We start from the raw sequence: 14321 nt of genomic DNA, 5'->3' as shown, positions 1-14321 counted from the left end.
CTAGCTACTTGGGAGGCTGAGACAGGAGAATCGCTTGAACCCAGGAGGCGGAGGTTGCAGTGAGCCAAGGTCACACCACTGTACCCCAGCATGGGCAATAAAGCGAGACTCCATATTAAAAAAAAAAAAAAAAGAAAAAGCAGGAAGATTTCAACTCACATGAGAAAGACAAGATGCTAGCTAGCATTAAAATGATGCAAAAGTTAGGCCAGGCGCGGTGGCTCAAGCCTGTAATCCCAGCACTTTGGGAGGCCGAGACGGGCGGATCACAAGGTTAGGAGATCGAGACCATCCTGGCTAATACGGTGAAACCCCGTCTCTACTAAAAAATACAAAAAACTAGCCGGGCGAGGTGGCGGGCGCCTGTAGTCCCAGCCACTTGGGAGGCTGAGGCAGGAGAATGGCGTAAACCCGGGGAGTGGAGCTTGCAGTGAGCTGAGATCCGGCCACTGCACTCCAGCCTGGGTGACAGAGCGAGACTCCGTCTCAAAAAAAAAAAAAAAAAAAAAGATGCAAAAGTTAAAATCATCTGACAAAGAGTTTAAAGCAGCTATAATACAAATGTTCCAATAAGCAATTCTGAATGCTCCTGAGACAAACAGAAAAATGCAAAGTCTCAGCAAAGAAATAGAAGATATGAAGAACAAAATGAAAATTTTAGAACTGAAAAATGCAGTTACGTGCTGTATAACAATGTTTCCATCAACAACAGACTGCATATACAACGAGGATCCTGTAAGATTATAATGGAGCTGAAAAATTCCTATCACCTAGTGACATCATAGTCATTGTGACATAGCACGATTACCTAATTTTTTAATAAATTTAGTGTAGCCTAAATGTACAGCATTTATAAAGTCTACAGTAATGTACAGTAATATCCTAAGTTTTCACATTTACCACTTAGTGACAACCAGAGCAACTTCTAGTCCTGTAAGCTCCATTAACGTTAAGAGCCCTTTACAAATTGTATTATTAAAAAAATTTTTTTTAGGCCGGGCGCAGTGGCTCACGCCTGTAATTCCAGCACTTTGGGAGGCCGAGGCGGGCGGATCACAAGGTTAGGAGATCGAGACTATCCTGGCTAACACGGTGAAACCACGTCTCTACTAAAAATTCAAAAAATTAGCTGGGTGTGGTGGCGGGCGCCTGTAGTCCTGCTACTGGGAAGGCTGAGGCAGGAGAATGGAACCCGGCAGGCAGAGCCTGCAGTGAGCCAAGATCTCGCCACTGCACTCCAGTCTGGGCGACAGACTCTGTCTCAAAAAAAAAAAAAATTTTTAAATGAAAATCTCCAATTGTTTATTTCCTGAAGCTAAAAAATCTTTATATCGTATTTTTTACTGTACCTTTTCTATGTTTAGATGTCTAGATACACAAATACTTACCATTATGTTATAATCAACTACAGTACAGTAGCATGCTGTACTGGCTTGCAGCCCAGGAATGATAGGCTCTAGCAGAGGTGTGTAGAAGTCTATACCACCTAGGTTTGTGTAAGTATGCTCTAAGATGTTTGCACAGTGATGAAATCACTCAACAATGCATTTCTCAGAATGTATCCTCATTGTTAATGCATGGCTGTAACTGAAATTTTAAAATCATAGAAATAAAATTCAATAACAGAAATTATCCAATCTGAACAACAGAGAGAAAAAAAGTTTTAAAAAAACTGAACTGGCCAGGTGTGGAGGCTCACACCTGTAATCCCAGCAGTTTGGGAGGCTGAAGCGGGCATATCACGAGGTCAAGAAATTGAGGCCACCCTGGCCGACATGGTGAAACCTTATCTGTACTAAAAATACAAAAATTAGCTGGGTGTGGTGACGTGCGGCTGTAGTCCCAGCTACTTGGGAGGCTGAAGCAGGAGAATCACTTGAACCTGGGAGGCAGAGGTTGCAGCGAGCCAAGATCGCGCCACTGCACTCCAGCCTGGCGACAAAGCGAGACTCCGTCTCAAAAACAAACTAACACACAAACAAAAACTGAACAAAACTTCAAGGAATTATGAGATAATAAAAATTATATATTCATGTACTTGAAGTTCCAGAAGGAGAGGAAATAGGGTATGGTGCTAAGAAAATATTTGAAAAAATTATGGCTGATCACTATCCAAGTTTGGTGAAACATATAAACCTACATATTCAAGAAGCTCAGTAAACCCCAAATATATGAATAAAGCCAAAGAAATACATATCCAGTCACAATATAATCAAACTGCTGAAGACCAACAACAGAAAAAAATACTGACAGCTACCAGAGAAATATGCACTATTTATATAGATGAACAATGATTCAATTGACTGCAGATTTTTCATCAGATACCATGGAGTCCAAAAGGAAGTGAACATTTTCAAGTGCGGAAAGAAAACAACTAATTTTCTTATTTATTTTTTGAGACACAGGTTCTCACTTTGTTGTCCAGGCTGGAGTGCAGTGGCATGAACACGGTTCATTGCAGCCTTATCCTCCTGGGCTCAAGTGATCCTTGTGCCTTAGCCCCCCAGGTAGCTGGGACTGTAGGTATGCGCCACCACACCTGGCTAATTTTTATATTTTTTGTAGAGACGGGGTTTTGCCATGTTACCCAGGCTGGTCTTGAACTCCTGAGCTCAACTGATCTGCCTGCCTTAGCCTCCCAAAGTGTTGGAATTACAGGTGTGAGCCACTGCACCTAGCCTGAAAATAACTAATTTTCTATATCCAGCAAAACATCCTTTAGGAATGAAGGTAAGATAGAGACATTCTCAGATGATGAAAAACTGATTATTTAAAAAAAAAAAAAAAGGCTGGGCGTGGTGGCTCACGCTTGTAACCCCAGCACTTTGGGAGGCCGAGGTGGGTTTATTAAAACATATTTTTGGCTAAGAACAAAAACCTCATTGTTTAATGAGGTTTTCAATGTATGCAGAAGTAATAAAAGGCAAGTAGGATGTAAAGGGAGAAGAGTAAAGTGACCTGCATGGTGGTAAGGTTCCTCCTACATTCCAGCTGAGGTGGTAAAATATTGATTCTAAGTATACTGTGGAAAGTGAAGGATGTACATTGTCATCTCTAAAAAAACCAATTAAACTATACAAAGATGCATAGTCAAAATCACAATCAATTAAAATGGAAGACTAAAAAATGTTCAAATAACCCAAAAAGCAGAAGAAAAAGTTTCCCTTGAAAATCACAAAATGCTAAAACTCACCCGAGATGAGAAAGATAATCTGAATAGTCCTGTAATTATTTAAGAAACTGAATTTGTGGTTTAAAATCTTCCAAAATGGAAATCTCCAGTCTCAGCTAGTTTTATTGGTAAATTCTACTAAGCATTTAAGGAAGAAATAACACCAGTTCTACACAATGTTTTCCAGAAAATAAAAGAGCAGGGAATACTTTCTAACTCATGAAACCAGCATTACCTTGATATAAAAACCAAACAGTACAAAAAAAGGCCGGGCATGGTGGCTCACGCCTGTAATCACAGCACTTTGGGAGGCCAAGGTGGGCGGACCACTTGAGGTCAGGAGTTCAAGACTAGCCTGGCCAATATGGTGAAACTCCGTCTCTACTAAAAATACAAAAAGTAGCCAAGCGTGGTGGTACACAACTGTAATCCCAGCTACTCGGGAGGCTGAGGCAGGGGAACCACTCGAACCTGGAAGGCGGAGGTTGCAGTGATCCGAGATTACGCACTACACTCTGGCCTAGGCAACAGAGTGAGACTCTGTCTCAAAAACAAAAACAGTACCATAAAGAAAATTACAGAATAACATTCCTCACAAACATAAATGTAAAAATCTTTAACAAAACAGCAAATTGATTACAGCAAAAAATCAAAAAGAATAATGCACCAGGCCCAAACTGTATTTATTTAAATGGAGAATTCAAGGCTGGTCCAATATTTAAAAAATCAACTAATGTAATCTACTATATTAATAGTCTAAAGAAAAAAAACCACATGATCAGATTAACAGATGCAGAAATAACATGACTAAATTCAAACTGATTCATGATAAAAATTCTCAGCAAACCAGGAATAGAGGGGAACTTTTTCAACATGATAAAGCCTATTTTCAAAAACCTACAGCTAATACCATACTTAATGATGAAAAGATCAAATATTTTCCCTTTAAGGTCAGTAAAAAGGTACAGATGTCCTCACACCACTCCCATCCAACATAGTACTGAAAGGCCTAGTCAGTGCAATAAAGCAAGAACAAGAAATAAAAGGCATACAGATTGGAGAGGCAGAAATACAACTCTATTTGCAGATGACACAAATGTCCACGTAGAAAATCTTGAGCAATCACAAGAAATCTCCTAGAATAAGCAAGTTTAACAAAGTCATAGAGTATAAAGTTAACATAAAGAACACATTTCCGGCTGGGTACAGTGGCTCATGCCTGTAATCTTGGCACTTTGGGAGGCTGAGGTGGGCGAATCTCCTGAGGTCAGGAGTTTGAAACCAGCCTAGCCAACATGGTGAAACCGGTCTCTACTAAAAACACAAAAATTAGCCAGGATTGGTGGTAGGCACCTCTAATCCCAGCTACTTGGGAGGCTAAGGAAGGAGAATCACTTGAACCCGGGAGGCAGAGGTTGCAGTGAGCCGAGACCACACCATTGCACTCCAGCCTAGGCGACAAGAGTGAAACACCATCTGAGAAAAACAAAAAACGAAAACAAACAAAAAAACCCAAAAAGAAAAACAAAAAAACATATTTCCATATACTATCAATGTAAGACTGGAAACGATTAAATTTACAGACGTATAGAATACGTAGAATAAATTTCAGTGAACTAGCTACAAATCAGATAGATTCCCTTTAACTTTGAAACATAACTAGTTTAAAAGACATAGGTCTTTCTATTTCATTGACTAGTTAATTGGCTAGTTTACAGATTACCTGGAAAAAAGTTGTTGTCCCCTTAACTTGGTATAACTATTCTTCCACAAGGGTCCCTTCCTGCTTGGAGATAGTGCTAACAGTGCCATTTAAGACTCTGAGCCGTGGACTCTTACTTACTGCTGTGGACTCTCCTTAAGGGAATATCGGGTTCTTCCTCAAGCAGCTCAGCACTTTGTAGGAGAGCATGGATCTCCGGGTGCAGATCCTCCATACTAGCTTCTCCTGAGGCCAGTGCTCTGCAGTGCAACACCAAGGCAACATCTCGATTATAGAAATGAAAATACCGGCATACTCTACTTGCTTCATGCACACAGCCATCATCCAGTAGGCGCCCAATCAAAAAGTTTAGTGACTCCTGCTCTTTCCAATCCAGTCTATTCTCGCATGTCTCTTTGGATGGAAGGCTGTTAAGTTCTAAGTATTTTGATGTGTTCAGAGCAGCCAACTTGGAGAAGGAAAACTCCCTGGCTAAACTATCAAAGGAAAGTTCGCCACTAGTTGAGATCTGTCGAGAAAATTTGGGCTCTGTTTCCTCCTGATTTCTTCCAAGAGTGTGCTGGGTGATGCGGCAGAGCCAGATCTGCTTCTCCAGCTCCTCCAGCTTGTCCAAGGGCACTACGTCCTCTTGGGCAAGCCAGTGCCCTGCCAAAGTGAGCAGCAGATGGCGTTCCTCAATGCTGCTCCATCCAGCTGGGTGCTCACAGGCCACATGGGCCTGAGTTGAGAAAAAGGAAGAAGCTGCTTTGCTTGAAATTGAAAATTTTTTAAAATTCTCATGGCATTTTTTCCAGAAGTCAATTCTTGCTTGTTTTAGTGACCACTGTTCAATGTGTTTTAGAGTCTGCATTTCCTGTGTTATCTGTGAAATTTAACAAAGCAGATTTTAGCCTTTCTTAGATAAAGTATCATAAATGTTCATGTTCCCTAAGTATATCATACTTGTTTGTTTGTTTGGTTTTTTTTTTGAGACAGGGTCTCGGTCTGTCCACCCAGGCTGGAAAGCAGTGGTGGCGATCACAGCATATTGCAGCCTCAACCTCCTGGACACAAGAGATCCTCTCACTTCAGCCTCCCAGGGAGCTGGGACCACAGGTGTGTGCCACCATGCCTGGCTAATTTTTAATTTTTTGTAGAGACAGGGTCTCCTTATGTTGCCCAGGCTGGTCTTAAACTTCTGGGCTCAAGCAATCCTCCTGCCTTGGCCTCCCAAAGTGCTGGGATTATAGGCATGAGCCACTGCACCTGGCCTTATCATACTTGTTAAAACCAAATCAAATCAGAGAACAGAGATTTGGCTACAGATGACCCTAGATATTTTATCTGGAAAGTTATGGTATGAAAAACAATTCTTGATTGATCTCATGGAATGGGGTTTAAGTGGAAGCCCCCTTATATTTAATTCTATTCAAAGGAAAATAGTTGTAGCATATCCTACAAACTAATGTTGCATTTGCAGCACACATTTCTCAATAATGGGCATTGTAGGCTCATCCATTTCTGAAAGTAATGTGTGTGTCAGAAGTAAAAAAAAGCCTTATCTCCTATAAATTATATATCTCATTTGATTTACTGTTTAATGCTGATTTTAAAAGTTAAGATTTTAAATAACTTAAAAGACCAATGATACCTCTTTAATAACCAAGTTGTCCACAGGTAACTCAGCTAATTCTGCTACCCTCCTGGCCAAAGCGAACTGTCCGTCTGTCTGCAGTCTTTCCAAAATAGATTTACATTCATGCTGAAAATTCTCAATGCTGTAGTAGGTAATAATGATATGATTAATGGCTATGGATGTATCCTTCAAAATTTGGCAAAGGACATACAGCTTTTTCACATCTGGACCTGTGCCAAAGAGAAGAGGATATAAACATTTAGTCAATAAAATGCCACTACAGCATTTCAAGGGTAATGTAATATCGAGTGAAAATATACATGTTTAACATAGTAATGTGGTTAAAGGAAAAACAAAAAGCGAGTTTTCTGTTTTTTTGGGATGGAGTCTCACTGTCACCCAGGCTGGAATGCAGTGGTGTGATCTTGGCTCACGGCAACCTCCACATCCTGGGTTCGAGGGATCCTCCTGCCTCGGCCTCCTGAGTAGTAGGGACTACAGGCGTGCACCACCATATCTGGCTAATTTTTGTACTTTTAGGAGAGATGGGATTTCACCATGTTGTCCAGGCTGCTCTCAACCGTGCCCAGCCAAAAAAACCTATTTTTCTACTCTGGTTGACTAGCAAAGGAAGCCATAAGGTAGCTCCTGTGTACCAAAGACACCAAAAAAAATGGTCCAGAAAAATTGTTAGTGGTAAAGTCTGACTGTACTTGCTTGTCATATAGTATGAAGTGTTAGACATTAATGGCTGGGCGCAGTGGCTCACGTCTGCAATCCCAGCACTTTGGGAGGCAGAGGTGGGTGGATCACTTGAGGTCAGAAAAGACTGCCTGACCAATATGGTGAAACCCTGTATCTACTAAAAATACAAAAATTAACCCACTGTGGTGGCACACGCCTGTAATCCCAGCTACTCGAGAGGCGGAGGCAGGAGAATCACTTTAACCTGGGAGGCAGAGGTTGCAGTGAGCTGAGATGATGCCACTGTACTCCAGCCTGGGCAACAGAGTGAGACTCTGTCTCAAAAAAAAAAAAAGGGTAGAGATTAGCACATGAACTCAATCTACACATCTGGCTTTATATACAGGGCAGAGGTTGGTGAGCTTCAATGTAGTAGAAACACAGTAACCTTGGGAAGATTTTGGTCATTCAGGCTAGTCTCTCTCTTTCTGGATTTATCTCCTACCGTGATCAAATTTGTCTGATTTAGTGGTCATTTGTTTACTCAATGCAGGAATCATGTGGATCAAGACAGAGAACTTGTAGGACAGTTAAATCTCCAGCTGGCCAGTAGCCTAGGCCCTAATGTGGCACACTGTATTCGGAATGGAGCGTCACCTGCACCTCTAAAATTTATCTACTTGCCTCAGGGAGACCTAACTGAGCTCCTCCTGATATCCCTTGGAAATTATTAGTAACACTAAGAATTCTTGGCCAGGTGCAGTGGCTCACGCTTATAATCCCAGCACTTTGGGAGACCAAGGCAAGAGGGATCGCTTGAGGCCAGGGGTTCAAGACCAGCCTGTGCAACATGGTAAGACCTTTGTCTCTATTAAACAAAAACAAAGAATTCTCTGCCAACAATTTATGTGGCTGGGTTTGCACCCTTTCCCAAACAGTCTAAGTAGAATCTATGTATGTCCTACCATGAGAGAGGGGCATGAGAAACATTCCACAGGAGGCTATTTCCAATGCCACCTGCTGGGCAGCAGTCTGATTTAGGTAGTTCTGGGGACACTGAGACATCCTGCACAATAACCACTAACACAGGCATGTTGAGTTTTGCTGGCATCATATAAAACACAGGTTTTTAAAGAACATATCCTGGCTGGGCACAGTGGTTCATGCTTGTAATCCCAGCACTTTGGGAGGCCGAGGTGGGAGGAGTGCTTGAGCTCAGGAGCTTGGGACTAGCCTGGGCAACATGGCAAAACCCCATTTCTAACAAAAAATACAAAAATTAGCCAGGTGTGGTGGTGTGTGCCTGTAATCCCAGCTACTCAGGATGTTGAGGTGGGAGGATCGCTTGAGCCTGGGAGGCAGAGGTTGCAGTGAGCTGAGGATGTGCTACTGCACTCCAGCTTGGGCAACAGAGCCAGACTCTGTCTCAAAAAAAAAAAAAAGAACGTATTCCTGTTCTCTAAGCAAATAAATGTTAAATATGCACACATAGTAACAGTTTCTAAGAATAGGAAAAATTATAGAATAAAAGTATTATAGTCATGTTTAACAATATAGTAGATCCTTATAATTATTCAAAGATAGATTATGGCAAACAACAGGAAATTCATTTTTTTAAAAAAATTATAATTACTACAGATCAATGAAAACACCTATATGTTAAAAGGACTTATTTTTGGTCTGCATAGTAACTGATAAGTACCATCTTATATCCATTACATATTGGAAACACCCCTTTTTCCTTTTAGTCATCAGATCCACAGCCTGCAACAACTGGCTCTGAGCTCAGGATTCTGTCAGTGTTCTGTGCAAATCTGAGCTCTCCAGTTGAATATCTGTGAGTTTAAATGTGAGAAAATAACCCTAGTAGCCAAACTGTCAGAATATAGTATAAAAGAACAAAATATCATTCAGTAAAAACTTGAAATTATCAAACAAGTGGAAAAGATAATAAAGCAATATTTGTTTGATTCAATTAGCAACAAGTTTAGAGACTGCCAATGTCTCGAGAAATCTGAAAAAAAAAAAAAAAAAAAAAAAAGCACAGTTTATCTCTGAAACTTTAAAAATGATTTGTGCATTTCTGAAGTAGGGTTTATGACCCTGAGCAATGCTAAGGTTACTTACCATAGAGAAGATAGTGACAGGGTGTGGGAGTTCAGTCAGGGTGGTGGGAAAAATTGTAGAGGAAAATTATAATAGATATAGAAAATATTATATAAGGATAATTATATATTAATGTAAGAAAAATTATGTAATAGTTATAGGAAATAAACACAAACCTTCTTGGAAGGCCAGGCAGTTTGCACAGCTTCAGTGACAGATATGGCTGAAGGCAGCCTCTTTACCTTCAGTTGATAGCCAAAAAGCTAGTAACAAGGGAATGTGGGGAAGTTTATCTAAATAGCTTGTTTATTCATGTGGTCCTAAGATCAACCTTTGATCAACAGCAGGTGCATAATTGCTCTCTACTCTCGGCAATCTTAATTACCATCTAATAGTGTTTACTTGAAACCTTTGCCATTTAATCTGTACTAAATAAATGCGAACTTTGCCAGCTTATGAGGCAATGCTCCAGACTCAGAGCAGAGCCCCTTAGCCGGACTGACAGGCCAAGTATCTCAGTCAGTGTACATCTTGATCCATCACTAAGTCAGGGTCTGTGGGTTGGACCCCCGCAAGAGGGTAATGTAGAAGCCAGCCAGGAGGAAATGTGGCTATTTGGTAACTGCTTAGAATGAGATGATTGGATATTATTTATGTTTTATACTGTTGTATTATTTCTTGAATATTTTAACCACAATTTAAAGTTCTCTGTAACTTCTTTACCCCCAGTTGCACGCTGTAAGTTAATGTTACATGCATTTTAATTTCCTAACTACCCCTCTAAGGTATTTTCAAGATTAAGGAAGCTAACTTCTTAATAGCAACTTAACTGTAAGGATTGTCTTACCATCAGAGAAGAGATGCTCTCTTTCAACAAAGAGCTGTAAAAGCTTCCCCAGCTCATATGGGGTCTTACACTGCTGTAGCATAAGCTTCAAAAGGAAACACACCTGATCCTCCAGCCACATAGCAGGGATGACAGGGTGGACCTTTGTGGCTGCTGTGTTAAGCTATAAAAGAAAAAGAGAGGCTTAGGGAAAGGAGTTTCATGAGAATAGCAAATCAAAACCTCCAACTCTGGGAACCTCTAAGAAAGCTAAAATTCCCTCAAAAGCTATTGCCTGTCATAAAGTGGGGGTGCTTACTCAGTTCCTTTCCAAATGGCAGGAACTGGTAATGGGGCTCAGAGGACTGGCAAAAACAAGCCCTCCTCAGCAGCTTTGCACATTGTCTCTGTGGAAAGTTCTGGTATAGAGCTGCATGTGTGAAAAAGATGGGCAAGAGTCCTAAAGACTGAATGCTAACTACAGAGTTAATGTAAAATATTCCTACTTAGTGATTGTCAACTTAATAGCCCTCTGAGTTGCTGTGAAATTAATCAAACGTCTCACTTAGCAGCCTCTTTATTTTTATTTTATTTTATTTTTTCGAGACGGAGTCTTGCTCTGCTGCCCAGGCTGGAGTATAGTGGTGCAATCTTGGCTCACTGTAACCCCTGCCTCCTGGGTTCAAGTGATTCTCCTGCCTCAGCCTCCTGAGTAGCTGGGATTACAGGTGCTCGCCACCACACTCGGCTAATTTTTTTGTATTTTTAATAGAGACAGGGTTTCACCATGTTGGTCAGGCTGGTCTCGAACTCCTGACCTGATGATCCGCCTGCCATGGCCTCCCAAAGTGCTGGGATTACAGGCATGAGCCACCATGCCTGGCCTAGCAGCTTCTTTAAAGAGGGATGTAGGCCTGCCCTTGAATCCAGAGGATTTTAAATTCACATTATAAAAACTGCTCAGAAAGACTTGCCTAACATTACTTCACTAGTTCTACCATTACTTTGCTAGTTCTACCATTTTGCTTGTAGTTTATTCTTGTTGGAGAATGGTCTCAGTTAAGAAGCTTGGATTTACATCATTTCAACTGAATGCTAAAAATATTAATAGGAAGATGAATTCAAGTGACAGGCTGCATTTCTACAAGTAGGTATGGCAAAAAATATCTTCTAGGATGCTGCAGGAGAAGGCGGATTTCAGAGGAGTGGTGCTTTCTTACCTGCTGTGGCGGCTGCTGTTGTTTTTCTTTCCTTTGTGTTGGTAGAGAACAGGGTCTCACTATGTTGTCCAGGCTGGTCAAACTCCTGGCCTCAAGCCATTCTCCCGCCTCTGCCTCCCTAAGTGCTGGGATTACAGGTATGATGACTGTGCTCGACAGATGCTTCTTTTGTGACTTCATTCCTGATTTTTACTTTGGCTCTTGCTTCATATTATTTTTGGAAGACTAATATTTAGTTCTCAGTCACTACAGTTTTGTAGTTCACTCTAGACTTCATACAACATAACCCCCCAAAATACTGGGCATTTTGGTGGAATAGAAACTTAACTGCTGGGTTTCAAAAAATGTATATATTCATAGGCACCAAAAGCTTGTAATTCAGGACCTCTGTGCCTAGTGCTCAGTTAGGCCCTAGTCTTGGCTGAATACTTCCTGTATACTTCTGAACACACTATAAAAGTCACTCTGAAGGTAAGTTTAATATGCAGGGCTTTTTGGCTGTGATGTAAGTTTTAGAAGACAATATTCCCTTCAATGGAATTCTCAAGACTGCCAAGATCTTAAATTAAGGAATGGTTTATAAAATCATATGTCAGATTACTGCTATCTTCTTACCCCTATCTGGAGTGAATTTCCTTCTCTACTCTCTCTCCTATGCCCTATGTGGTCCTCCCTGTACATTTCTCATCCTCCTTTCTTAAATTCCAATAGGACTTACCTACTGGTAAGTACAAAGATCGTTTTGCTTTTGCAGCATCTCCCTTAATGCAAAGTGTTTAAGGGAATTATGAGAAAGAACACTGGTAGTCAGCTCACTAAATTGCTACTATTTCTGCTTAGACACTGTTCCTGAATGTTTTCTATAACCATTCTGACTGGATTTTGATGTTTAGAAGAACAAAAGTTATATAATACTTCTATTCTTTTTTAAAAAGTATTTCTCTTCTTGATTCTTTATCCTCCTGAGTGTCCTTGTTAAAATTAGCTGGGATTAGGGCATTAGTCCTTAGTCTTTATTTAATTACTTGTATACTTAACTCTGTGGTTCTAAGAAAAGGAACTAATGTGAGCAGATGATGGAACTAGTTAAGCTGGTCAGGTAAGAATAAGAAGACACCTGGGAGGTATCCAATGAGCCATAGGAAGAAACAGACTAAGGAAATTAATGTGCCTATTTTCTGTAGTTTCAGAATCCTAGGCATATTCAAATAACTGATTTGGTATTTTCAAACATGTAACTTTCAAATCTTTATTACAGTGAAGACCAATGTGGCCGGACATGGTGGTTCATGTCTGTAATCCCAACCCTTCGAGGCGGGAGGACTGCTTAAGGCAAGGAGTTCCAAACCAGCCTGGGCAACACAGCCAGACTTCTTCCCTCTAAAAACAATATTAAAAATGATTGGGTGCAGTGGCTCACGCCTGTAATCCCAGCACTTCAGGAGGCTGAGGCAGGTGGATTACTTGAGGTCAGGAGTTCGAGACCAGCCTGACCAACATGGTGAAACCCCATCTCTACTAAAAACAAAAAATATTAGCTGGGTGTGGTGGTGGGCACCTGTAATCCCAGCTACTCGGGAGGCTGAGGCAGGAGAATCGCTTGAACTTGGCAGGCGGAGGTTATAGTGAGCCGAGATCGTGCCACTGCACTCCAGCCTGGTGACAGAGCCAGACAGTGTCTCAAAAAAGAAAAAAAAGATTAAAAATTAGCCATGCTACTTGGGAGGCTGAGGCAGGAGGATCTCTTGAGCCTAGGAGTTCGAGGCTGCAGTGAGCTGTGATCATAGCAGTGTGCCTGAGTAACTGAGTGAGACCAAGTCTTTAAACAAAAATTAAAAAGGCCATGCATGCCAACCAAGTTCAGATCAGTGAGAAAGAGCACCATAATTCCAACTTACTATTTCAAGGCTCTCCTGAAACTCCAGAAGTTTAGCTTCAGCTTCTTTATAATTCTTGAAGAACATACACAGTTCATACATCTCCATCACCAACAGTAATGGGGAATCCTTTGATAAAGAGTTCGAAAAAAATTACAAAATTTTGAACTCACTATTTTTTCGATGAATAATGCCAAATAAGAGAATGTTAAAAATGCTATTAATAAGGCAGGGCATGGTGGCTCATGCCTGTAATGCCAGCACTTTGGGAGGCTGAGGCAGTGGGATCACCTGAGGCCAGAAGTTTGAGACCACTTTGGCCAACATGATGAAACCCCATCTCTACTTAAAACATAAAAAAGTAGCCAGGCACGGTGATACTCCAGAGGCTGAGGCATGAGAATCACTTGAACCTGGGAGGTGGAGGTTGCAATGAGCCAAGACTGTGCCCCTGCATTCCCTCCTGGGCGACAGAGTGAGACTCTGTCTCAATAAATAAATAAATAAATAGAATTAGCCAAGTGTGGTGGCATGTGCCTATAGTCCCAGCTACAAGTGAGGGAGGATCACTTGAGACCTGGAGGTCGAAGCTGTAGCTATGATCACATCACTGCACTCCAGCCTGGGCAACAGAGCAAGACTCTGCCTCAAAAAAAAAAAAAAAGGCTATTAGCAATAGCTTCACAGATTAAATCACGTACGTTAAAAAGAAAGTTAAATATATTTTCCTTTTGGAAAAATGATACTCAGGCCAGTTACACCTACTCAACAATCCATGCTGTCTATTCTTTTTGAGACGGAGTTTCGTTCTTGTTACCCAGGCTGGAGTGCAATAGCGCGATCTCAGCTCACCGCAACCTCCACCTCCCAGGTTCAAGCCATGCCTCAGCCTCCGGAGTAGCTGGGATTACAGGCATGTGCCACCACGCCCGGCTAATTTTGTATTTTCAGTAGAGACGGAGTATCTCCATGTTGGTCAGGCTGGTCTCCAACTCCGGACCTCAGGTGATCCACCCACCTCCGCCTCCCAAAATGCTGGGATTACAGGCGTGAGCCACCGCGCCTGGCATTCTCTGTCTATTCTTCCTGCCCGTGTGC

At 41.4% G+C, this 14321-nt stretch overlaps 1 protein-coding gene across 2 annotated transcripts in view; it reads right to left on the bottom strand.

The window, feature by feature from the left end:
* LOC113219856 (spatacsin) overlaps positions 1-14321 on the bottom strand; it is a 59692-nt gene that overhangs the window by 17112 nt on the left and 28259 nt on the right. For both annotated transcript variants that reach the window (XM_026447903.1, XM_026447904.1), the window contains 4 exons: positions 13245-13352; positions 10148-10310; positions 6526-6740; positions 5016-5757 (listed from right to left, as the gene is read on the bottom strand). In XM_026447903.1, the coding sequence (XP_026303688.1) occupies positions 5016-5757; positions 6526-6740; positions 10148-10310; positions 13245-13352 (1228 nt within the window). The remainder of the gene's footprint in view (positions 1-5015; positions 5758-6525; positions 6741-10147; positions 10311-13244; positions 13353-14321) is intronic.

This window comes from Piliocolobus tephrosceles, unplaced genomic scaffold (genome assembly GCF_002776525.5).
Source record: "Piliocolobus tephrosceles isolate RC106 unplaced genomic scaffold, ASM277652v3 unscaffolded_109, whole genome shotgun sequence".
Lineage (NCBI taxonomy): Eukaryota > Metazoa > Chordata > Mammalia > Primates > Cercopithecidae > Piliocolobus > Piliocolobus tephrosceles.
Note: the sequence above shows the minus strand (reverse complement) of the source record. Positions and strands in the feature narration are given on the sequence as shown.